General features: G+C 46.9%; 1 protein-coding gene across 12 annotated transcripts in view; it reads left to right on the top strand.

Annotated features, from left to right (window-relative positions):
- The window catches only part of GBF1 (golgi brefeldin A resistant guanine nucleotide exchange factor 1), a 120,070-nt gene extending 98,160 nt beyond the window's left edge, over window positions 1-21,910 (top strand). For 5 of the 12 annotated variants that reach the window (XM_042909090.1, XM_042909089.1, XM_042909094.1 and 2 more), the window contains 32 exons: window positions 745-892; window positions 1,224-1,447; window positions 2,000-2,168; window positions 2,604-2,815; window positions 3,151-3,249; window positions 3,845-4,039; window positions 4,274-4,463; window positions 6,005-6,145; window positions 6,462-6,550; window positions 7,770-7,972; window positions 8,388-8,511; window positions 8,776-8,901; window positions 9,170-9,252; window positions 9,922-10,158; window positions 10,447-10,540; window positions 10,952-11,128; window positions 11,451-11,515; window positions 11,599-11,722; window positions 11,919-11,990; window positions 12,136-12,230; window positions 12,490-12,643; window positions 15,890-16,115; window positions 16,880-17,040; window positions 17,176-17,422; window positions 17,547-17,752; window positions 18,873-19,023; window positions 19,130-19,260; window positions 19,462-19,563; window positions 19,841-19,954; window positions 20,086-20,266; window positions 20,432-20,560; window positions 21,053-21,910. In XM_042909090.1, the coding sequence (XP_042765024.1) occupies window positions 745-892; window positions 1,224-1,447; window positions 2,000-2,168; window positions 2,604-2,815; window positions 3,151-3,249; window positions 3,845-4,039; window positions 4,274-4,463; window positions 6,005-6,145; window positions 6,462-6,550; window positions 7,770-7,972; window positions 8,388-8,511; window positions 8,776-8,901; window positions 9,170-9,252; window positions 9,922-10,158; window positions 10,447-10,540; window positions 10,952-11,128; window positions 11,451-11,515; window positions 11,599-11,722; window positions 11,919-11,990; window positions 12,136-12,230; window positions 12,490-12,643; window positions 15,890-16,115; window positions 16,880-17,040; window positions 17,176-17,422; window positions 17,547-17,752; window positions 18,873-19,023; window positions 19,130-19,260; window positions 19,462-19,563; window positions 19,841-19,954; window positions 20,086-20,266; window positions 20,432-20,560; window positions 21,053-21,333 (4,950 nt within the window). In that variant the 3' untranslated portion in view covers window positions 21,334-21,910. The remainder of the gene's footprint in view (window positions 1-744; window positions 893-1,223; window positions 1,448-1,999; window positions 2,169-2,603; window positions 2,816-3,150; window positions 3,250-3,844; window positions 4,040-4,273; window positions 4,464-6,004; window positions 6,146-6,461; window positions 6,551-7,769; window positions 7,973-8,387; window positions 8,512-8,775; window positions 8,902-9,169; window positions 9,253-9,921; window positions 10,159-10,446; window positions 10,541-10,951; window positions 11,129-11,450; window positions 11,516-11,598; window positions 11,723-11,918; window positions 11,991-12,135; window positions 12,231-12,489; window positions 12,644-15,889; window positions 16,116-16,879; window positions 17,041-17,175; window positions 17,423-17,546; window positions 17,753-18,872; window positions 19,024-19,129; window positions 19,261-19,461; window positions 19,564-19,840; window positions 19,955-20,085; window positions 20,267-20,431; window positions 20,561-21,052) is intronic. The other 7 variants (XM_042909092.1, XM_042909098.1, XM_042909091.1 and 4 more) reach the window with 4 other exon arrangements.
- Window positions 21,911-25,763: the final 3,853 nt, after the last annotated feature.

Genomic DNA, 25,763 nt, shown 5'->3' on the forward strand with positions numbered 1-25,763 from the left:
GGAAATATAGCAGGACAGAAGAAAACAGAATAGAGCAAGGTACAAGAAATCAGTAGCCTTACCATCTGAAAACATAAAACTGCATCTAGAAAGACCCAACAGTGAGACAGGAGGTCTCACTGATGTACAAAATTGGGAGCAGCAGCATGACATGACCCTCCATCCTTAACTCCAAAAATCAGCTGGGATACCACTCCTTCCTTAACTCCTTCCTTGACCACTTTGATACAAAAATTTCAGAGTCAGGGATGTATTTAGGATCTAGGCCCCGTTCACGAACCAGTAGGGAAGCTAAGAGAGTGACAGGGAAGGAATAGACTCTCATAGTTGGTTAAGAACCTAGGAGTAGAAGGCTGTGCTACAGATAGTTGAGGAGCAAAGCCCTGGAGTCCTTGTAGATCTGAAGCCTCAGGCAAAGGAACCTCTGCCCTTAGCTTTTCTGCAGGAGGGTCAGGCACCATCTACAGGACTTAAGATTGCCACCCAGGACTCAGGGAAGCAGAGTAATATGTGATCAGCTGAAAAGCAGAATGTTTAGGAGGTCACCAGGCTGACCTGTGAAATGGCAGACGTAGAAGCAAGGTTGGAGGAATAGGAATGTGCTCTGATGGTCTAGATTCTTCCTTTGCCACAGACACGGCATATAGGCTGTTTTCTAGGGACCAGTAGGAATAAAAGAAGGGAGATTTCTAGGGAAAGAGTCTTAGTTTGAGTACCAGTGCTAATGAGGTATGATATTTCCAGCTGAAAATGAGAGCAGGAGGCATGAGTGATTCATCCAAGTGGAAGAAACAGAAGAGATCCCCCCGGCCTCTGCGCCATATGACCAAAGTCACACCGGGTTCAGAGCTGCCCACCCCCAACGGAACTACCTTATCCTCTAACCTCACTGGTGAGTGCCCTGGGTTGCTTCCTCTAATTAGAATAGATAGAAGAAAACCTTCCATTCTCAGGCATTTTAACATTGAAAACTAGTCAACTGAGGGGCTTTGGTCTTTCTGCTAAGAGTAAAAAGGGAAAACTCCAGGTCTGTTCAGACTGTGACCACTTAGCAATTCTGCAGTGACTTTGGGTTGTTATCCTTCCAGAGGAACTGTGACTACTTTAGAGACCAGTGTATGCAGAGATTAGTACGTGGTCTAGGAAAAGAGCCCCTAGTGCCATGGAGGCTATGTTTTTCCTACAGTCTCTTTTCTTCAAGCCTCGCCTACTTTGCTTGGCAGGGGGAATGCCCTTCATTGATGTGCCCACTCCCATCTCTTCTGCAAGTTCAGAAGCTGCCTCAGCAGTGGTCAGCCCCTCTACAGACAGTGGCCTGGAGTTCTCCTCCCAGACCACCTCCAAGGAAGACCTCACTGACCTGGAACAACCTGGCTCTCCAGGGTATAGCACAGCTACAGAGCCTGGCAGCAGCGAGCTGGGGATTCCTGAGCAGCCTGATCCCCAGGTATGGCTTTAAGGCCCCTCTCTAATCTTCTAGTGTAGAATTGGCTTGACCCTTTTCATCCTTTATCCAGGTTTTGGTTCAAAAGAAGGTCAGGTTGGGGGCGGGGGGGGGGGGGGGTGCGGTGTAGAGTTACTTCATTATTTCTTATTTCCTAGAATCAGCTGTGCAATCTAGAAAATCCATAGTAAAATCCTCTTACTCACTGTAAGAGGTAGCTCATGGGATTTATCAAGTCTTGCATACAGGTAGTACTAAGCAAAGGGGAGGGAAATGGCCATGGCTTTGGAAGATAATGATATAAATCCCAAGCCTATGAGAGCCTCTATTGTTTCTAGAGTTCTAGTCACTTTAGGTCAGTGATGCCTCAGGAAGTGTTTTCTGAGTCCTTCACACTCCTGCCCTGAGCCATCTTGCATTGATTCATAGCTCACTGAGCTGGCCCTACACCTGCAGTCCATTAGAGACACTTGGAGCTTAAACACTTCAGGGGGGAGTAAGTTCCAAGTTGCTCTTGCTTCATCCCTCTTCCTACCACCCTGCTGCTGGTCATAGCAGGAAGGGATTCATGTGGAAAAGGCCCAGTCAGCATCCGTGGAATCCATCCCCGAAGTGTTAGAGGAGTGCACATCCCCTGCTGACCACTCTGATTCTGCCTCTGTTCATGACATGGATTACGTCAATCCCCGGGGTGTACGCTTTACACAGTCCTCCCAGAAGGAAGGTGAGTTCTCTCAAGCAGTCTCTGCCTATTCACCTCCCCCATCCTGCCCACTAAGCATCCTGAGCCTAGATGATCTTGGACCCAAGGTGTCTGCTGTCCACATTTTCTAGTCAGGAAATGGAATCAAGCCAGGGGGACTTTGGCATGGATGGAGCCCTTGCCAACCTATACAGAGAGGGACTTTGATGAACAATAGGAAGTGAGAGGGAAGAATAGAAAGCTTGAGACTTTTAACAGAAAGTAGGGTCATCAATTCTGATTCCCTTTAGTAAGTGAGACTAGTCTTACCTTTCCAGAAAAAAAGCTTTCTTTAAAAAAATTTTCTTGAAGAGAATCACTTATTTGAAATTGCCTTGTATAATGCAGGGCAGTCCAGGCCAACTTTTCAGTCCAGTTGTTTCCTGACATTCCCACTTTACTTCTGGCTTTCCCCAGGTACAGCATTGGTCCCCTATGGTCTTCCCTGCATCCGCGAACTCTTCCGCTTCCTCATCTCCCTCACCAATCCACACGACCGCCATAATTCAGAGGTTATGATCCACATGGGATTGCATTTGCTGACAGTGGCTCTTGAATCAGCCCCTGTAGCCCAGTGCCAAACCCTGTTGGGCCTCATCAAGGATGAGATGTGCCGCCACTTACTCCAGGTAAGACTGGACCTCTAGAGGGTCTCTGAGCCCTTGGCTATTTTCCACGGTCTCTCAGGGACCAGGGGGAGCACAAGGAGGTTTGGTTGATTGGTGAAAAGAGTATAGGATCCAGAAAAGAATCTCCCTTCCCAGTTGGCCAGTGGTCATCATCAAGAGGACTCTACTAGTTCTCTGGGGACTCTGGCAGCCAGAAAAATACAGGAATGGCTAGATATAGTTTCCTTAGAGTACAGGACCTTAGTGGCAACTTCACAGAGTTTATTATCCTACTTTTCTCTTGGTTGAGCCATAGGTTCAGAAACCTAATGATTTAACCCTACTCTGATCTCCAGCTACTCAGTGTAGAGCGACTAAACCTTTATGCTGCTTCCCTGCGGGTATGCTTCCTACTGTTTGAGAGCATGAGGGAGCACCTCAAGTTCCAATTGGAGGTGAGTTTCTTGAACTTGGATAAAGAAAAAATAGCAAGATATATAGCATCTTTAGTGGGGCCAGCTCTGTCCTGCTGCGGGGATGGGATTTAGGGGCTCCTAAAATCCTAGAGAGCTATTAGCCTCTGTAGTTTGGTTCCTTGGCTGTCCTCTTTGGTGGAGAAATTAAAGGGAGCCCAGAGAAAACTGGTTGGCTATAAAATGAAAGAAGCCAAATATGAGGACTGGTGGACAACCTCACTATGAGTGGGTACAGGTTTTCTGCCCAGCAGTTCCTCTGCAACACAGGCAGGCAAGTCAAACTGGCTTTGCCACTAAGTTGCAAAAAGGAACTCTGAATAGTACCAGGTAAGGCTCCCATAGAAAGCACAAAGAGGGCAATAGGCAACTTGTTTTGGATCAGGCATAAGGTAGAGAGCCAGGCCTCCCCCAATGTGGAGGCCAAAGAGAAGGACGGAATGTCTTTAAGGATATGTTAACGCATGCCTCCTGGCTGGGCGTCTCCTTCTTGTATTTAATGTTTTTCCTGTCTAATTTTTCTCTTCTGTCTTGAATCCTTATCCCACTCAAATGGCTATTACTGGGTTATTGCCAGATGTACATCAAAAAGCTTATGGAAATCATCACTGTGGAGAACCCCAAGATGCCTTACGAGATGAAGGAGATGGCACTGGAGGCCATTGTGCAGCTCTGGCACATCCCCAGCTTTGTCACTGAGCTCTATATCAACTATGATTGTGACTATTACTGTTCCAACCTCTTTGAAGACCTCACCAAGCTGCTGTCCAAGGTGCTGAGCATTATTACTGTCCTCTAGAAAGAAGGCTCTATTAAGGAAATCTCTCTGGTGGTAGTGAGCATATTATACACGGGCGGGGGGGGAGGGGTGCAACACTTGAAAGCTGGGGAACAGGAAGAAGAAAGGCATTTTCTCAGGGCAATGCAGAAGTTATAGGTGGTTTCAGGATTTTTGGAAAAAGATAAAGTATTAATCTCAAGTCTACTGAATCTGTTTACTTTCCAGAATGCCTTCCCTGTGTCTGGTCAGCTCTACACAACACACCTCCTCTCTCTTGATGCCCTGTTAACAGTGATTGATAGCACTGAGGCCCATTGCCAGGCCAAAGTCCTCAACAGTCTTACCCAACAAGAGAAGAAAGAAGCAGCTAGACCTGGCTATGAGACAGTAGATGGCATCCGAGAAGCCAGCAATAGTGAGAAGCATTTCTTTCTTTGAGGATCCCTGGGTTCTATGCTTATCATTTCTCTACTCACCAAATCCTCTCTCCTTATATCACTTCCACTGGGGGCTCTCCCAGTTCTATGTTTCCAGGATTTGGTGGTTTGAATCATAGGCTAGGCAGGCAGGTTCGCAACACTCATGGATTTGTCCTTTTCTTCTCCACGCTTTGGCTTTCATTTAATAATAATAATAAATTATTAATATATAATTAATATAATTAATATATTATATATTATATATAATATAATATATATTATATATTATTATATTATATTATATATATTATAATATAATAATATATAATATAATATATATAATATAATTATAAGTATAATTAATATAATTATTAATACTAAATATAGTAATTATTTAAATTTATTTATTTAATTAAAGTATAGTTAACACACAGTGTTATGTTAGTTTCAGGTGTACAGCATAGGAGAATTATTTATTTATGGGGGGAAAGAGAACCTAGATTAAAGGATATAGGACTTCTGTTCCTGAGAGCTCCAGGCCCTACTGTCCCCCACCCCAGTATCTGCTTCTACCCTAATTAATCTTCTCTGACATCCCCTTGAGACTGAGGTTGCAGATGACCAGAGAATGGGACTGGGTAATCTCTATTAAATTATAGAATCTAGGGGTGCCTGGGTGGCTCAGTCAGCTCAGGTCATGATCTCGCAGTCTGTGAGTTCGAGCCCCACATTGGGCTGTGTGCCAACAGCTCAGAGCCTGGAGCCTGCTTTGGGTTCTGTGTCTCCCTCTCTGTCTGCCCAAACCTCACTCATGCTCTGTCTCTCTCTCAAAAATAATAAATAGGGGTGCCTGGGTGGCTCAGTTGGTTGGGTGTCTAACTTCAGCTCAGGTCATGATCTTGCAGTCCGTGAGTTCGAGCCCTGCATCGGACTGTGTGTTGACAGCTCAGAGCCTGGAGCCTGCTTCAGATTCTGTGTCTCCCTCTCTCTCTCTGCCCTTCCCCTGCTCATGCTCTGTCTCTCTCTGTATCAAAAATAAATAAAAACATTAAAAATAAATAAACTTAAAAAAATTTTTTTAAATAATAAATAGACATTAAAAATATATATATATATATATATATATATGGGGCTCCTGGGTGGCTCAGTCAGTTAAGCGTCCGACTTTGGCTCCCGGTTCATGAGTTCGAGCCTCATGTTGGGCTGTGTGCTGACAGCTCGGAGCCTGGAGCCTGCTTCTGATTCTGTGTCTCCCTCTCTCTCTGCCCCTCCTCCACTCTCGCTTGCTCTCTCTCTCTCTCAAAAATAAATGAACATTAAAAAAAAATTTTTTTTAATTAAAAAAAATAAATTATAGAATCTAATGCTTAGCTAACCTGACTACTTGTTTGGGATTAGGTTTGTCCTATTCAGGGCTGGTGACCTATGTGGGTCTATGTGGGACCTAGGCAGGTCTCCTTGACCTGGGACTCAACTTCTCCTATAACTCTGTTTGGCTTCCTACCCCATCTTCATTTGTCTTCTTCTCTCTTACCAGCTGAGAGAGCAGCCAACGACAGGAAACCTGTAGGCATAGCCCCAGATGTCCCAGGCCTACATTTACCAGGTGGAGGGCGGCTGCCAGCAGAACACGGGAAGCCAGGATGCAGTGATCTGGAGGAAGCTGGTGACTCTGGGGGTGGGTACTGGGTATCCATGATCCTCAGCCCCCTCAACTGGAGGGTCTGGTAGAGAGCAGAGGGGTGGGGTGCACAGACACCCTAGGGCAACATGTGGGTAAACCTTGGCTGCTCACCCATGCCCTCAAACCTGGAGAGAGGAAATAAAATGTTTGGAGCCCTAGAAGATAGGATTTGTAGGAAGACTGATGAAGACAAGAAAATTTCTGAGTCATTCTCCTTTTTTTACTAGAGTATATTGGCAACCTTTCTAAAAGCCTGGGAAAAGAGATCTTATGGGTATTTTCTTCTCTTCCACCCATCTCCCATTCCTAGCTGACAAAAAGTTTACCCGGAAGCCACCTCGATTTTCCTGTCTCCTGCCAGATCCACGGGAACTGATTGAAATTAAAAACAAAAAGAAGGTATATATAGCGCTATCTCCAGAGCTTAACCTCTGCCTGCCTCTGTCTGGGTGTCTTTTGTAGGGTTTGTGTCTCAAAGGATAAGGGAGAGTAGCAGCTCATTGAATGGTTTCCCAAAGCTAATCTTTGCAGTTTTTTGGGACTTCAGCAACCCCCCAGTCTCCTTTGAAGACCTTCACTTCTAAGCCTTATAATTAAGCATACCCTATTGTGTGCCTCTGGGCAAAATCTGCCCTAGGTGACAGCTAAGTGTTACTGGTGGTAACAAAAGCCTGGGACCTGGTGTCATGTGTCACTGGAGGTTAACTGGTCATCTCAAGCTCTGGGGTGAAGATTGGCAATGAAAGGAAATTGACATTTATCTGCTGCTTTAATAAAATTCAAATAACTGTGTGTGTGTGTGTGTGTGTGAGTGTGTGTGTGTGTGTGTGTGTGTGTGTGTGTGTGTGTGTGTATTTTAAAACAAAGAAAACCTCTCTTTTAAAAAAGAAATGTTTATTTCTGAGAGAGAGTGAGTGAGCAAGCATGCATGTGGCAGGGGCCCAGAGAAAGAGGGAACAAGAGAATCAGAGGGAACGAGAGAATCCCAAGCAGGCTGTGTGCTGTCAGTGTAGAGTCTAACATGGGGCTCAATCTGACGAACCGTGAGATCATGGCCTGAGCTGAAATCAAGAGTCAGACACTTAGCTGACTGAACCCCTCAGGAGCTCCAAGAAAACCTTTTTTTTCCTCTTATGGTCAGCCTAAATGACTTCGGTTTATGTGTCCCCTTAATTACAGGGCTGTGACTAGACAGATAAAAAGTGGAGTTATCATCATAGTTAGTTCACCTTGTCCTTAAGAGCTGGGAAACCAAAGTAAGAAGAGAAATCCAAGCTAGGCTGTAAACTGATGCCAGGATGGCCGTAAAACTGGAGAGAAGAGAACCTCCTCTAATCTCTCTTTTACTTTTTCCTGATCCCCAAGTTGGTGAAGGGCTGTCCTATGCATCTTGGGAATTCAGAAATGAGTGAAAAGGAACTCCTCAGCCAGTTCTAATTAGACATGAAGATTGGGGAAAGCTAGAGTCGGTATGGTCCAGCCTTAGTTTTGGAGTCACTTAGAACCACATCCTAGGAGCCGGTTAGGTTACCAACTGTGGACCATGATGGAGCCCAGCCTGGCCTTGTCTGGTTTAGGAGCAGAGCATCTTGTGACACCTCTGGTATTTCTCCTCCAGCTGCTAATCACGGGCACAGAACAGTTCAATCAGAAACCAAAGAAGGGGATCCAGTTTCTGCAAGAAAAAGGCCTCCTCACCATCCCAATGGACAACACAGAAGTAGCCCAGTGGCTCCGAGAGAACCCTCGGCTGGACAAGAAAATGATTGGAGAGTTTGTGAGTGACCGCAAAAACATTGACCTGTTGGAGAGCTTTGTAAGGTGAGGAAGCTGTAAGAAATGGGGGACATAGGTCACATACTCTTCCTCTTCCCATGATTTATGTCTGTTGGACTTGAAAGTGTCTCCAGCAAGATAGCTTTGGGAGCCATTCCATTCTGCATAGAGAGCATTGCAAAGGGATGGAACAGGGTTACTGAGCACAAGGTAGGTTATGGGTTCCAGTGGATGAGATTTCCAGGCAAGAACTCACTGATGTGGAAAGGACTAAAGTTAGGAGTTGTCAGATTCTACTCTGTGTTAAAGATGACCAGGAGATAGAGATGACCCCTTTTCCAGAGACTTGAGCCTCCTCTGTTCTAGTATAAGAAGGTTAGAGGGACTGGAGCTAATAGGGAACCCAACATTTGCAGCTTATATATCTTTAGTCTCTTCATCCTTCTTCCTTTCCCTGTAGCACCTTCAGCTTTCAGGGTCTGCGGCTGGATGAAGCTCTTCGTCTCTACTTGGAAGCCTTCCGCTTACCTGGGGAAGCACCAGTCATCCAGAGGTTGCTGGAGGCATTCACAGAGCATTGGAGGGTGAGTTGAATGGTAGGGCCTGAGCCCAGCATCCCAAGTTCATTTGACTGAGGGTTTTTATGGCTCCTGCTGCTGTCTCCTTAGAAGGCTGAGAGCAGTATCAGTGAGCTTTCTATAGAAAGGCCAGCTTCTGTTAAGGAGTTGGCAAGAGGTTGGCAGATTTCTTTCTGGGAGCCCTACTCTACCTAGCATTGGCCAGTGGGTTGGTAGTAAGGGTTTGGCCAGAGAAGGGCATTGACACAGATGGGGTCTTTGCTTTTTCAGAATTGTAATGGCTCCCCATTTGCCAATAGCGATGCCTGCTTTGCCCTGGCCTATGCTGTCATCATGCTTAATACTGACCAGCACAACCACAATGTTCGCAAACAGAATGCACCCATGACTCTAGAGGTAAGTTTGGATCCCAGCCAAGGCAGAGAGGGTCCAGCACAGTTTTGGGGGTGTAGCAGGAAGGACATGGGATTTCCAGTGGGTGCAATGGACAGAGTCTGTCCAGGGGAATTAGGGAGGGCTGACCAATCCAAGAGAAGAACTGTGTTAGGGAGGTGGGTTCTTTCACTTTCTGTTTCCTGAGTCCTATTTACCATAGACCCAGGAGTTCTTTGGGGGGGCTTCAGCATTCACACATGGGGGGAAATGCTTATTGGCCTGTCTTTAGGAGTTTCGCAAAAACCTAAAAGGTGTGAACGGAGGCAAGGACTTTGAGCAAGACATTCTGGAGGACATGTATCATGCCATCAAGTAAGTATTTGTGGAAAATAGGTTGGCTTTCTATTAAGCAGAAGCACACTGCTTCCTTTTCCAGATTTTAGAGTCACAGCAGACTTCAGTGATTCATATGCCCTGGATTCAGCCTTGAGACTCAGCTGGGCAGCCCCTTCCTTCCCATTTTTTCCTTAAAGAAGCCTGAACAACACTGGAGCTCTAGGATTCTGAGCCAGGATCTAAACTGCCCCTGCTAAGTAGAGTATCATGGGCTCATTTTCTGAACCCAAAGCAGCTGGGTTTTCTTGTCGAGCTCACAAAATGCATTCTGAAGCTGGTAGAGGACACAAGAGGGGCTCTGGAGGGTGAGGTTTGGGTCAGAAGTCAGAGATGGACACTTAGGTTTTTCACTGTAAATCAGAAAAGATAGAAATGTTCATCCTGTCATACCCAGAAAGAATGTGAGATCTCACTAGAGGACTAAAGACCACAGTTAGAGACAGGGCTTTGAGATTATGGGGGATTATTGGACACTCCCTTTTTTTCTCCCTGGTCCCACTGGTGAGTAGGAAGCAGACCACTGAGCTGCAGTTTTGGTGACCTCTCATTGACGGATTGAACCAGTATGGGCCAAACCTGTTGTCCTAGTTTGGAACCAGTCAGGTTCACAGCAGTGCACCTACTCTTTCCTTTACCTCTGGACAGGAATGAGGAAATTGTGATGCCTGAAGAGCAGACAGGCTTGGTTCGGGAGAACTATGTGTGGAATGTGCTGCTTCATCGAGGTGCCACCCCAGAAGGCATATTCTTGCGTGTGCCTGCTGGCAGCTATGATCTTGACCTCTTCACCATGACCTGGGGCCCCACTATTGCTGCTCTCTCTTACGTCTTTGACAAAAGCCTTGAGGAAACAATCATCCAGAAAGCCATCTCGGGCTTCAGGTAGTCCAGCTTTGGCCTTGGTCTTGACCTCCTCCCACCTCTCTGAGTTAACATGGTTGCCTCCATGCCTTTCAGACTCCTGCTCTTAAGTTTCTTAGAAAGGGATTTCTCTTGAGTGTTTGGAGGGAGTCCGAAGCTTGAGAAAGCTCAGTCTTAAACAAACTCAAGAGTAGAAGGTTTCTTCCTGGAACTGATTGGGGAAGAATCCCAAGTAAGCCTCCTCAGGGACTTGGAAGGGCTGCCTGGCCTTCCAGTGACTCACTCTGTTTCTGGGATGTGACATTACAGGAAGTGCGCCATGATCTCCGCCCACTATGGCCTCAGCGATGTATTTGACAATCTCATCATATCTCTGTGCAAATTCACAGCTCTCAGCAGTGAGGTGAGCAGCGGCAAGAACTATGTACTTAGAGTTCCAAAGGAGGACCTCTCTTTTAGTCATGGATCTATCCTTATCTGTGGAGCTGTTTTCTCTCAGAGTATTCCTTCACTCCCTCTAGACTACAGCAGCACTTAGGCCATTTCTGTTTCACACCCCTTAGGATGAGAATAATGTCACCTCATGTATTGTAACCCCTTAGGATGAGAATAATGTCACCTCATGTAATTGGGATGGGAGAGGAGATACATCACTGGGGAAAGCCTTATCCAGGTTAGCCCTTCCGACCAGTATTAGGAGGGATTGAAGCGTAGCAAACAGAAGGGCCCTCAGGGAGCCATAGGCAGAGTCCTAGAGATCTTCTTTCTAGATATTTACCAGACCCTAAGCCTTTTCTCATCTTCTTTTTTTTAGTCTATTGAGAACCTGCCTAGTGTGTTTGGAAGCAACCCCAAAGCCCATATTGCAGCTAAGACGGTATTCCATTTAGCCCATCGTCACGGTGACATCCTGCGGGAGGGCTGGAAGAATATCATGGAGGCCATGCTGCAGCTCTTCCGGGCCCAACTGCTACCCAAAGCTATGGTGGAGGTAATTCTTATAGGAGACTAATAACAAGGCAAAAGCCTGTAAACTCTGTGCTATCTGTGTATTGAACTGGTTGAAAGTAGCACTGGGCCTGATGACTGCTGAAGCTTAACAAGAACACCTCAAATGTGAGACCACAGATCTTGGGTGAAGGGATAGCTATAAATGAAGGCTGGTATAAACCATTGCCGGTCACCAACTGTAGGGGGTCTAGTCAGTAATGTGGGGCAGTGAGCTTCAGGAAGAAAGCCAGAGAACTTTACATGGAGGAGCAGGAAATGCAAAGGGCATATGGAGAGAAATTATTCTTGGCCTGATTTTCCAGGTAGAAGATTTCGTGGATCCCAATGGCAAGATCTCTCTACAGAGGGAGGAGACACCATCAAATCGGTGAGGGCAGATCAGAGGCTAAAGGCTTCGGGAAGGGAAGGTCAGAACTCTGGAGCTCACCAGGGCTTGAACTTTTTCTACAGAGGAGAGTCAACAGTGCTAAGCTTTGTGAGCTGGCTGACACTAAGTGGTACTGAACAGTCTAGTGTGCGAGGCCCATCCACTGAGAACCAAGAGGCCAAAAGAGCAGCCTTAGACTGTATCAAGGTAACTGGCCTGCCTACCCCTGGTAAACAAGCCTAGATCCCTCCCTACTAGATAGATGCTGCCCTAGGAACTGAAGAGTAGAATCACCCAGGACTTGTGGCCAGAGCTCACTCCTACTCTCTCTCCCTACGTCTTGGGAATATTCTCTTCCCTCCAGTGCTTGTCACTGACCCCCTCTCTCTCATGCCCCCTCTAGCAATGTGACCCAGAAAAAATGATCACAGAAAGCAAGTTTCTTCAGCTGGAGTCACTGCAGGAGCTCATGAAGGTACAGAATGAAGAGGAAAGAGAGATGAAAGGGCTGGCTGTGTCTAGGAGGGGAGGTGGGGACAGTGATGTTTAAATGCCTTAATTTCTGTCAGGGCAGGCCCAAGGGGCTGGTTTCTCCATGCTTTCCTGCTGTTCTCCTCTAGGCTCTAGTCTCAGTGACACCAGATGAAGAGACATATGATGAGGAGGATGCTGCTTTCTGCCTGGAGATGCTGCTGAGGATTGTGCTGGAGAACAGGTAGAAGGCAGTCTTTAGGCAGGCCTCATACTGGGCTTGTGCCAAAGGGATGGAAGACTGGAGCCATCTTGCTGAGTGGGCTCTAGGGGCAAGAAGCACATGAAGCTGTAGACAGTGGAGGAGAAGCTTGCTCATTATACCTGCCTGCTTAGGGTATAATAACCAATGAGCCCTGAAAGGCTTAACCTGGATCTAAAAAAGAGACTTATTACCTAGTGGCCTCTCCAACTGAAACTGTCCTCACCCTTATGTTCCTCAGGGACCGTGTGGGTTGTGTGTGGCAGACTGTTCGAGACCATCTGTATCACCTATGTGTCCAGGCACAGGATTTCTGCTTCCTTGTGGAGCGGGCAGTGGTGGGGCTGCTGCGCTTGGCCATTCGACTGCTCCGCAGAGAAGAGATCAGTGGCCAGGTAAGCAGAGTGCAGCTGGGAGGGCAGGCAGTTATGCAGGGGACTAAAGCCACAGTGTCCGTTATGGGTAATGCCCGAGACAGAGAGTAAGTACATTTAGTGCTCCATAGCATGAGCCCAGTGACCTGTCACAGGGCTGGAGGAAATCTAACAGCTGGCATTGGGGATGAGCCTAAGCTGGTCCTTAGCATCTCTGCAGGTTCTGTATCTGCTCTGCTCTGTAGGGCTGGATGGTTACTGCCTTGTGGCATTCTCAGCCCTATACCTGGTTTCCTGGTTCTCATGCTTAGGACCCTCTTGAGATCTCTTGGCTCAAGTATAAAAGACAGCCAGCATAGAACTAATAAGTGACTTCAGCAAGGTTACAGGATATTAGATTAACACAAAAAATTAATCACATGTCCAGATACTAACAGTGAACGTATAGAAAATGAAACCAAAAACACAATATTTACAAGTGCTTCAAATGAAGTGAAATACTGAGATACACACCTAACAAACATGTATAGGATCTGTATGCTAAAAAGTGTAAAGTTCTAATGAAAGATATCAAAGACGATCTAAATAACTGAAAAGGCATACCATGTTAATGAATTTGAAGACTCAGCATAGTAAAGATGTCAGTTCTCCCATAAATTCATCTGTAAGTTTAATACAATGGAGAAAATCCATGAAAATCCCAGCAAGGTTTTTTGTAGGCCTAGGCTTATTTTAAAATTTAGATGGAAAAACACAGGCCCTAGAATGGCCAGACATCTTGAGAAAGAAGGAAGAGGGAAGAATCACTCCATCTGCTATTAAGGCTTACTGTATAACTGCAGTAATCAAGACTGGTATTTGTGGAGAGACAGACCCATAAAGCAGTGGAACAGAAGAAAGAACCCAGAAATAGACCCACACAAAGATGCTCAACTAATTTATTTTCAGCTTATATATTTAATCTATTTTGAGAGAGAGCAAGCATGCACGTGAGTAGGGGAGGAGCAGAGAGAGAATCCCAAGCAAGCTCCATACTGTCAGCACTGAGCCTGATGCAGAGTTCGATCTCACAAACTGGGAAATATGACCTGAGCCTAAATCAAGAGTCGGGTGCTCAACTGACAGAGCCACCCAGGTGCCCAGCTCAACTAATTTTTTTTTACAAAAGTGCAAAAACAATTCGGTGGAGGAAGGATAGCTTTTTCAGTTGCTGGAACAATTGAAATCAGTGGGTGGGGAACAAACAAGTGAACCTTGACCTAAGTATTATACCTTATAGAAAAATTATTTCAAAATGAATCCTAGAGGGCACCTGGGTGGCTCAGCCGGTTAAGGGTCCAACTTTTGATCTCAGCTCAGGTCATGATCTCGTGGTTCATGAGATCAAGCCCGGCATGGGACTCCATGCTAACAGTGCAGAACCTGCTTGGGATTCTCTCTCCCCCTCTCTCTGCCCCTACCCTGCTCATGCTTGTGTGCGCTGTCCATCTCTCTCTCAAAATAAATAAACATTAAAAAAAAAGAATCATAGATTTAAATGTAAACTGTAGAAGTATGAAACCTTTTTTTTTTTTTTTTTCTAAATATAGTTAGGCTAAGTAATTTGGGTTTTTTTATTAAACTTTTTAATGTTTATTTATTTTTTTTTTAATTTTTTTTTTTAACGTTTATTTATTTTTGAGACAGAGAGAGAGCATGGACGGGGGAGGGTCAGAGAGAGAGAGAGAGACACAGAATCGGAAGCAGGCTTCAGGCTCCGAGCTGTTAGCACAGAGCCCGACACGGAGCTTGAACTCACGAGCTGTAAGATCATGACCTGAGCCAAAGTCTCAGGCGCCACCCAGGTGCCCCAGAGTACGAAACCTTTAAGAAGAAATACAGGAGGGTATCTTCAGGAGGTAGGCAAAGTATTCTTAGACTTGATACCAAAAGCACAATCCATGAAAGGAAAAATTGATAAATTGGACTCTATCAATATTAAAACTATACTCTGTGGAAGCTAATGTGAAAAGGATGAAAAGATAAAGAGCATATCTTTGCAAATTACATATCTGAGAAAAGACTAACATCTAAATAAAAGAACTCAAAATACAACAGTAAGGAAACAATCCGATTAGAAAATGGGCAAAAAATATGAATAGACATTTCACTGAAGAAGATATACAGATGGCAAATAAGCACATGAAAACACTTAAATGATGTTCAACATTATTACCCCACAGGGAAATGGAAATTGAAACCACAATGAGATATTACTACCCACCTACCACAAAGACTAGAGTAAAAAATAGTGATATTACCAAATGCCGGCAAGGGTAAAGGTCACTCATATATTGCTGATGGGAATGTAAAATGGTACAGCTCCTCTGTCAGCAGTTTCTTCATAGAACTAAATATGCAGTTACCACACAATCTAGCAGTTGCACTCTTGGGCACTTATCCCAAAGAAATTAAAGCCTACTTTCTCATAAAAACCTATTCATGAATGTTCATAGAAGCTTTATTTGTAATAGCCCAAAACTGGAATCAGCCCAAATGATTTTCAACAGGTATAGTTAAACTGTGGGACATATGTCCTTAAGTCCTTAAGACTGTTCAGTAACCAAAGCAACAAACTATTGATAAACACAACAATTTGGATGAATCTCCAAGGGATTATACTGAGTGAAAAAAAGCCAATTTCAAAAGGCTATATATTATATAATTCCATTTATATGACATTTTTGAAACGACAGGATTTTAGAAGTTATGAACAGATTGCCAGGGGATAGGGATGGGGGCAAAAAAGAGGCAGATGTGTTTATAAAAGGGCAACACGGGGAATCCTGTGGTGGTGGAACTATTCAGCATCTTGACTAGCGAAGGCTACATAGACCTAAAATTAGGTGACTAAGTTGACTAAGTGACTTAGGTGACTAAGAACCTAATACACATATGAGTAAAGTAAAACTGGGGAAACCTGAATAAGATCAGTGGATTGTATCAATATCAGTATCCTGGTTATCATATACTATAGTTTACGTAACGTTACCGTTGGTGTAAATGGGGCAAAGCATAGAAGAGATCTCTCTGTGTTAGGTTTTACAGCTGCATATGAATCCATAGCTCAATAAAATTTTTAATTAAAAAAAGACTGAAAAAAAGAAAAGACCAGCAGCAGGACCAGTTGGGTCCTAGCCAAACCATCCTCACTGGCCTGAGAAAACTGGTGGGAAAGGAGACTAGACAAGAAGCTGTGTGCCCACTTCCTGCTTCCCATCCACCTAGGTGCTGCTCTCCCTGCGCATTTTGCTACTAATGAAGCCCAGCGTGCTGTCCCGAGTCAGTCACCAGGTAGCCTATGGGCTCCATGAACTCCTTAAGACCAACGCAGCCAACATCCACTCAGGTGATGACTGGGCCACCCTCTTCACGCTACTGGAATGCATTGGCTCAGGCGTAAAACCTCCAGCTGCACTGCAGGCCACAGCCAGGGCTGATGCACCTGATGCTGGTAAGCCCTTTCCCAGGGAGACCCACATTGGCAGATAAACAGTTATGGCCCCAGGGGTTGAGACAGGAAAACAAAATACGGGCTATTGCATTTAGCAGATTAGACACCCCTGGCTTCTGCCATCTGCTTCCAGAGCTTCCTGTACCCACTGGCCTTTCCCCAGCACCCATGGGTTAAACAGCATGAAAGCTAGTAGGCAATATAAACAGCTATAATACCAGGCTTCCTACTGTCCTGAGGACTGTTTTATCAGAAACTATGTCCTCACCACCACCCGCACCCCCTGACAGCTGCTACTAGATACCATCAGGAGCCCAAATTAGCCTGCTGCCACATTTGGTCAAGAGAGAATCTGTCCAGGGGCATCTGGAAGTCTCAGTCGGTTAAGCATCTGACTCTTGACTTTGGCTCAGGTCATGATCTCACAGTTCATGGGATCAAGCCCCATGGTAAGCTCTGTGCTGACAGTGCAGAGCCTGCTTGGGATTCTCTCTCTTCCTTCTCTCTCTGCCCCTCCCCCACTCATGGTCTGTTTGTTTCTCTGTCTCTGTCTCTTTCTCTCTCTCTCCCCAAATAAATAAACAAACTTAAAAAAAAAATCTGTCCAGACCATCCTCCAGCCCTCTGATGACAGGGTTGAAACTAAGCTGGACCAAGAGAGAGGAGAGGCCAGGCTTCAGCACCTACTTCTCAGAACTGAAATCATCCCTCATCCCAGTGTCCCCCTTTCCACCCTGACTCTGCCCTTCTCCCTGCTGACTCAGGGGCCCAATCAGACAGCGAACTCCCATCCTACCATCAGAATGATGTGAGCCTGGACCGAGGATACACTTCTGACTCAGAGGTCTATGCTGACCATTGTAGGCCTGGCAAGATCCACCGATCAGCCACAGATGCTGATGTGGTCAACAGCGGTTGGTTAGTGGTAAGTGAGCATACAGGTAGTGGGTGAGTCTTCCCTCCTTGGCCTGTGGGAAAGATTCCTGGTCCTCCAGCAGGACATCTAGGGGGAAGATCAGGCTCAAGCCTGGGTTCCCAGCAACTCTTGTGTACTTTACAGGTGGGGAAGGATGACATCGATAACTCCAAGCCAGGTCCTGGGCCCAGCCGGCTAGGCCCTTCACCCCTGGTCAATCAGTACAGCCTAACAGTGGGGCTGGACCTCGGGCCACATGACACTAAGTCCCTGCTTAAATGTGTGGAATCTCTGTCGTTCATTGTGCGTGATGCTGCCCACATTACACCTGACAACTTTGAGCTCTGCGTCAAGACTCTCCGCATCTTTGTGGAGGCCAGTCTGAATGGCGGTGGGTTACCCAATGAAGGGGCAGTTGGGGAGTAACCATGGGAATATACGGGGGAAAGGGAGGAAAAGGTAGGCCGTCTGTGTCCATGGATGTAGAATTGTGACCCGGGTCTGGCTCTGCTCAGGGTGCAAGTCCCAGGAGAAACGTGGCAAGAGTCACAAATATGACAGCAAAGGAAACCGCTTCAAGAAGAAATCCAAGGAAGGCTCAGTGCTTCGGCGGCCTCGAACCTCCAGCCAACATGCCACTAGAGGTGGGCATAGTGACGATGATGAGGATGAAGGCGTGCCTGCCAGCTACCATACGGTGTCTTTACAGGTCAGTCAGGACGTAAGTATGGCATCCTTTACTTGCTCTCCTCTCCCTCCTCGTGACATTGGGAGCCTGGGCAGAGCCAGGGACAGCCAAGGCTGAGAAGGACCTGTTTTTCCAACCCAGGACCTTGGCCACCACCTCCACAGTGTTCCCCTATCCAATATCCAGACCTTAATATTTAAGGTTTATGTTTTGAATAAGTAATACATGCATATGTACAAAGTTCAAAAGTAGAAAAGGGTAAACAGATAAAAGTAAGTCCCGGGGTGCCTGGGTGGCTCAGTCAGTTAAGCATCCAAGTTTGACCCCGGTCATGATCCCACAGTTAGTGGGTTCGAGCTCTGCGTCAGGCTCTGTGTTGACAGCTCAGAGCCTGGAACCTGCTTCAGATTCTGCGTCTCCCTCTCTTTCTGCCCCTCCTCTGCTCCCTCTCTCCCCCTCTCTCTGTCTCTCTCTCTTTCTCTCAAAAATAAATAAACATTAAAAAAAAAAAAACACGCATAACTTAAAAAAAAAAAAAAAAAGTCGCATTCCATTTCTGCCCCCAGTTGCTAAGTTCCCCTCTCCAGAGGTACACACTGCCACCAGTTTCTTGTCTATCCTTCCAGAGCTATTCTTTGTCTATTCAAGGTATATAAAATTTATTTTACAAGCAGACTTCATATCACTGAATAAATGGAGAACTAATTGCCTTAATAACTGTAGAAAAATCCTGAAAACAAAAAAATTATTAAAGTTGACCACACACTATTGCCCACCAGAGCCTCTGAGTCTGATGTTTGCTTTCTGTTTGTAAGGTGAAATTAATAAGATGAGGCTTAATCTGTCATCAGAAGGTATGAAAGAGAATTGAAAAGAAAGTACCTCTTTCACCATGTAATGCATTGTTACTAAATACTTATTCCACACACCTCCTCACGTCTCCTGCACTAGGAGTAATACCCAACTTCGGGAAGCACTGGCTGGAAGGGGGCAACTAGCTCATGAAGTTGAAGAGAAAAGGCGGGGTGGGAGGGGTAGAGTATGGTGTCACTGGTAGTAGGGTCTCCCTTGAAGACTCAGTCAGGGACAGTGTTTTGGGGGTAGGGGGGCACCCACGGACCTTAACTCATCCTGCCTCTCCTGTGACCCCCAGTTGTTAGACCTGATGCACACCCTACACACGAGAGCGGCCTCTATCTACAGCTCGTGGGCGGAGGAGCAGCGCCACCTGGAGACAGGTGGTCGGAAGATCGAAGCAGATTCACGCACCCTCTGGGCCCACTGTTGGTGCCCTTTACTGCAGGGTAAACATCAGGGGAGCAGGCAGGGCAGGGGCAGAAGTGAAGCTGGAGCTTGGGAAGCACCAGGATCAGGATGCCTGAAGGATCCTGAGCCTGTTCTCACTCTCAGGCATCGCCTGCCTGTGCTGTGATGCCCGGCGCCAGGTGCGGATGCAGGCACTGACCTATCTGCAGCGAGCACTACTGGTACATGATCTGCAAAAGCTAGATGCCCTGGAGTGGGAGTCCTGTTTTAACAAGGTAGGACTCCCCTCTAGTCTTAAGGCAAAGTTCAAAGCCTTAAGATAGAGCTGGGCAGCCTGAAGAGCCCCTGATGTCAGTCCTCAGCCTGCATCCTATTTTTCTCTTCTGCTCTGTGCTTATCCACCCCACCCCCTGGCTTCCTTGGGGCAAGGCTGCCAACTGACCCTGCTAGGGAGACATTGGCTCTTTACCTACCAGGTGCTGTTTCCTCTACTGACCAAACTCTTGGAGAACATCAGCCCTGCAGATGTGGGTGGGATGGAGGAGACTCGAATGAGGGCTTCCACACTGCTCTCTAAGGTACTGCTCAATGCCCTCACCCACCCACTCTCCCCATACTTGCCTCTCTGCAAGGAGGGAAGCTGGGCTTCTGCTAGGACCTAGAGATGCAATGTGGGTGCTCAGGATCCCCAGCTGTGGAGACTCGGCAGAACCCAGAGACCTGGGAGGATCTTGGAATTCAGAGGAATCTCTGCTATAGGATTCCCATGCAAGATAGAGCAGGCTTCCTTCCCAGCCTTGGAGAGGGATGCAGACTGCTCCGACCCCTCTGCTAAAAGGGGCTGGTGGGCCATAGGTCTTCTTGCAGCACCTGTCTCCGCTGCTGTCACTCTCTACCTTTGCGGCCCTCTGGCTGACCATCCTGGACTTCATGGACAAGTATATGCATGCAGGCTCCAGTGACTTACTGGTATGTTCTACCACTGCCTGCTTCCTCTCCCACCTGCTGGGAAGACATGCTGTTTTCCCTCGATGGATGCCTCCTTACCATATTCCACCATGCCCTCTTTCCCATCCACATGGTCCCACTGCCACCTACAGTCAGAGGCCATCCCTGAGTCTCTGAAGAACATGCTCCTGGTGATGGACACAGCAGAGATTTTCCACAACGCAGATGCCCGAGGAGGCAGCCCCTCAGCCCTCTGGGAGATTACCTGGGAGCGCATTGACTGTTTTCTGCCCCACCTACGAGATGAGCTCTTCAAGCAGACTGTCATCCAGGGTAGGAGGCTTAGCTCAATTTTATCAAAAAGCATCCCCATCAGAGAGTCTGGAGCTAATAAATAGTTCTCTGTATCTCATATTTGTGGGAGGATTGTTGGGTAGCCAGGGCTCTGCTTGAAGGAAAACACTAAGAGCTGCCATCTGGTTTTTCTGCCCTCCCCAGACCCCATGCCCATGGAGCCACATGCCCAAAAACCTATGGCCTCAGCCCACATGGCTCCTGCTGCTGGGGACACAAGGACACCTGGCCATCCACCTCCTCCAGAGATGCCTTCTGAGCTGGGGGTCTGTGGTGAGTCCTTCTGAGCTAGCCTCCTGGGTGTTGAGCAAGAAGTAGGAGGCCTAAGAGGAAGCCCAGGGTAGTTTGGGATTGCCACTGAGCATGGGCTGTGAGCCAGGGAAAGGAGGGAACCAGAGTATTCTGGTCACCTGCTCTTCCTGTGGGAAGTGACAGGACCAAATAAGCTCTGATGAGCTACCTGCTTGAGATTTTCAGGCATGGGAGGAGAAGGTTGGATCAGGGACTTGACATAAATATGCAGCAGTTGCCCTTCAGGAGGGATCCTAGTAAATTTCAGACCATAATTTACTTGACTGGAGGTACAGCAAAGGAGATAGAGGGTAGGTATAAGGTAACTGCATTTTTGAATGCGTTAAAGGGGAGATTGCCAACTACATAGCCTGGTAGGAGTCATTTTGTTCACAGGAATGGGGAAAAGCAGAGGTTAGGTAAGCCAGCTGGAGAATGTGAGGGAGTCTGACCAGCCCCTCGCTCTCCCTGTAGACTTTGAGAAGCCTGAGGGCCCTCGGCCTGCCAACAGCAGCTCCCCTGGATCACCAGTGGCGTCTAGCCCCAGCAGACTGAGCCCTACTCCAGATGGGCCTCCTCCCCTGGCTCAGCCCCCACTGATCCTGCAGCCCTTGGCCTCCCCACTGCAGGTGGGTGTACCACCCATGACTCTGCCCATCATCCTCAACCCTGCTCTCATTGAGGCCACTTCACCAGTGCCCCTCCTGGCTACACCCCGCCCCACAGACCCCATGCCCACCTCTGAGGTCAACTAAGGCAGGCTCCTCAGAGATCAGGACCAGTACTTCCTATCAGGCTGTCCTCGGCCACCCTCCCACCTGTCCCAAGGGCCACAAACTTCTCAGGCCCAGCCTGAGCTGCTGTCGCTGCTACTTGGATGGGGACCTGAAAAAGAATTTTTATAGCCCCTCCTGGAATCCACAATCAGGCTGAGGAACCTTTTTCCTTTGCTCTCCATTCCTGGGGTTCTAACCTGAGAGCGCACTCAGGTATTGCCTGCAGCCTGGCAGCCCTGGGGAGGCATCTCTATGCCAGCCTGCAGTGCCTGCCCTCCTGCCCCTCCTGCCCTGTGGTCAGGCATTGATAGCCAAGCCAACCATTCTGCACTTTGTGTCCTTCTCCCATCTCCATTCCCATCAGCCCTGGGCCACCTCCTCCAGTTCTTCCTCTTTTATTAATTAGTTGGTCGGTTTGGAGAGTTGATTGGCACCATGGAGGGTTGGCAGGTGGGGCTGGACAGAGGGACTGCTACCCACAGGAGCATGTACATATGGAAAAACAGGACAACAATGGACTTTTTATGATGTAATAAATGTCTTAGTACCAATGTCATTGCTTTTCCCTCTGGTTTCCTTCTTGAACTTATGGGCACCATGTTATTGGGATACCCAGGGCTTGGACCTTGCATGAACAGAAGTGAGGCTGGCCTACCAACAGTCTGGCCCACATGGCCCCAGGCTACCAGCCATCCAGGCGCCAGTCAGGATTCCTTCCCCAGTGTTGCTGCCCTACAACCATCACCACCACCACTACAACAGCAGTGCGCCCTTGTTACCAGGGATATTCAAGGGTTTGGGCACTTGTCCTCTTCCCTAACTGCTCCAAGGTTGACACCTGAGACAGCCTAGACTGGGGTCAAAAGGAAAGTGAACCAGAGCTGAGCTGTAGTTCTTCAGAAGTCTTCCCTCAGATGTGCCTCGTGGTCCAGGAGCACAAAGGGGAGTCCGTGGGGCTTAGGAAGGATGCCATCTTGTCCACAGCTGTGATCGTGTGTTTCTGGGCACAGGGCATTCATTTTGGCCCCAGACTGAGGAGGGACAGTTTTGTCCATCCATCTCAGTTACTGAAGCATGATTGGAGAACCCCTCCCATTCTTCCCCTTTGTTTTATGGTAAGATAAGTGGGAGTGTGTTGGGGGCAGGCAGAGTGGCTCCTACAGGGCTGAGGGTGGGATGTAGAATGCTATGTATTGAGCTTTTCCGGATGAAGCATCTACCTCGTTTTGGCTTCTTCCTCCAAAGTGGTCCCTTCGACTCTGCGGGGAGACAAGGGAGTGGTACTACCTGTTGTACTACCGGCTGGCCTCCCCCATGGGGAGTTATGGGCACTCACCCTCTTCATTTGGGACCAGCTGGCTATATGATCATTCAGGACCTCGGGCTTCCCTTTGCTCACTACCACCACCTGGATGTTGCTGGGAGTCTAAACCTCAGGAAGTACCTTCCTCACGTATAGAAAAGGGCACCTTGGAAATGGGAAGAGCTTGATGTGGAAAAATACATGCAACGTCGTGAAGTTCCTACACTAGTTTTTCCCCTCTTCCTTCATTCTCCCCAGGTAGTCCAGACCATGCCTGGTTTCCACACTAACCAGAAGCCTTGCCTGACCCTATCCCTAGGAAAATTAGGAGAATAGCTACACCCCTGATCTGCACTTTTTCTGTATGAATGCAGACAGGCCTGGATCTTCAGTCAGGTGGACACTAGGGCCCTCTGCTTCAGCTATGAGCTATGATGTCTCTGTTCTCCCATTTGAGCTCCACAAGCACTGCCTTTAAATATTTATTTGAGAGAGGGAGAAAGAGAGAATCCCAAGCAGGCTCTACACTGCCAGTGCAGAGCCCAGTGTTGGGGTTTGAACATACCAACAGTGAGATCATGACCTGAGCCGAAGTTGGACGTTTAACCAACAGAACCACCCAGGCACCCCTCAGGTATTTGCTTTTGTTCTGGGTTCACTGCTTGAGAGACAGGTGGCCATGAGTAGGTAAAAACCACTCAGCCCCTGAGCTTCAGTTGAAGAAAAAGAATTTTATTTAGTTCAAGTATACCTCCTTTCGATACTCCTCGCTCAGCTTCGGAGACACTAGTTTTTCTTGGTTCTCCTCTGCCTCACTGGCCATACCTCTTAAGTTTCCTTTGCTGGTGGCTCCTCAGTCCTAATCATTAGAATGCCCCAGGGCCTGGCCCTTGTTCCTCAAATTCTTTCTCCACACTCACTTGCTAGGTGATACTGTCCACTGTCAAGACTAAATACCATCCATTACACTGACTTTTTGTCCAACTCCCCCTCATCATCTCCACTTGCATGCCTCAGGCTCTCAAAGGAAAAATTTTGATCACCCCCTACAAACCCACTCCTCCCCCAGTGTGCCCCATGTCACTAAAGGACAACTTCATTCTTCCAGGTTCTCAGCCAAACCGCTCCCATCCTACATCTGACTCCTCAAGCAAATCTTGTTGCTTCTGTCATTCAAATTTATCTAGAATGTGCCTACTTCTCGCCATCCTCACCCATTTTCACCCAAGTCTAAGCCACCATCTGTTGGACCACTGGTCTCCCTCCTTTATTCCAGTCCTGTACTCTCTACTCTCCACACAGCAGGCAAGTGTATCTTTTTAAAACATGTCATATCATTTTCACTTCATTGCTCAAAACCCTCCAGGGGCGCCTGGGTGACTCGGTTGGTTGCGCGGCTGACTTGGGCTCAGGCTCATGATCTCACAGCTCATGAGTTCAAGGGCCAGGTTGGGCTCTGTGCTGACAGCTCGGGGCCTGGAGCCTGCTTCGGATTCTGTGTCTCCCTCTCTCTCTGCCCTTCCCCCCCCCCCCCCCCTTCTCTCTCTCTCTCTCTCTCTCTGTCTCAAAAATAAACATTAAAGAAAAAAAACCTCCAAAGGCTTTACATCTCATCAGAATAGAGTCCAAAGTTCTTATTTTATCCCACCTACCTAAGCTTCTTGCTCTTTCTCAAACATACCAAACACATTTGTGTTGAAACTGGTCCCTCCACCTGGAAAGCTTTTCCCCCAAATGTCCACATCACTTCCTTCCTCACTTTTCTCAAGTCATAGTTCAAATGTTACCTCATCAGACAAGTCTTCCCTCATTGCTACAAAGAAAACCCTTGTTATTATCTCCTTGCCTACCTTATTTTTCTACTAGCACTTATCACCAACTGATATAACCCATTTGATTTTTATCTACAAACGAAGACCTTATTTTCTAGAGTAGGCCCTCACTATTTATTAGTGAATGAATGGAGTGAATTCATGGTGCCTCTGCTTTGGGGCCAGGTATAGTGATAGGGCTAGGTACAGAAACAGATAATCATTAGGCTGGAAATTAGTGGAATAAACAAGAGGTTTCTTAATCCCAGATAGATGAGGCTATAGTAACTGACAAACTACTTTGAATCAGTGAAAATCTCCAGACAAAATAGTGGGAATTGGAGTTGACTGATAGATAAGTGGGGGTTCATTATACTATTCTCTCCACTGTTTATATGTTTGAAATTTTCTATAATGGTTTTGCTTTAAAAATCTTCTGATAGGTGCAACTGGGTGGCTCAGTCGATTGAGCGTCCAACTTTGGCTCAGGTCATGATCTCACAGTTTGTGGGTTCGAGCCCTGCCTCAGGCTCTGTGCTGTTTGCTCAGAGCCTGGAGCCTGCTTCAGATTCTGTGTCTGCTTCTCTCTCTGCCCCTCCCCCGCTCACACTTTGTCTCACTCTGTTTCTTAAAAATAAATAAATGTAAAAAATTTTTTTTAATCTTCTGATAAATTACAACTCAGAATCTTATAACTAAAATAGCTCAACCTTGGGGTGCCTGGCTTAGTCAGTGGAGCCTGTGACTCTTGATCTCGGGGTCGTGAGTTCAAGCCCCATGTTGAGTGGAGAGATTACTTAAAAATAAAATAGCTCAATTTGTATGGGCTTTTTTAGAGGCAGTCATGGAGACTGGAAGAATTGATGCCAATTTCAGCTGGTAGTTTATGAGCACTTTGAAAGGACAGTTGTGATCATTGCAACAAGCACAGGCTCACTAAGTTGGAGTTTATCAAACCAACCTCATTCCATTTTAATGTAAGGGTTATGGATCTGACTTACCAGGGGAATGTAGTAGGCAATATCCCTGGATGTCAGCAAAATTTTCAGTGGTATCTTATGATATTGACTTGAGGGGCTCACAGTGGAAAGGCCTGCTTTGTTTTATATCAGTTTAGGGAAGAGCTTCATCCTAGAATTAGTAGACTGGGTATATTCATTTCTAGCTATTGTGTTTGGTTGTTACTTCACCTCTCTGAGCCTTAATTTCTTCATCGGTAAAGGTAATATTTATCTCCAAGGGCTGTTGGGAGGAAGAATAAGAACTTATACTAATAGTACCTTAACACACTACCT

Source organism: Panthera leo, chromosome D2 (assembly GCF_018350215.1).
Source record: "Panthera leo isolate Ple1 chromosome D2, P.leo_Ple1_pat1.1, whole genome shotgun sequence".
In the NCBI taxonomy this organism is placed as follows: Eukaryota; Metazoa; Chordata; class Mammalia; order Carnivora; family Felidae; genus Panthera; species Panthera leo.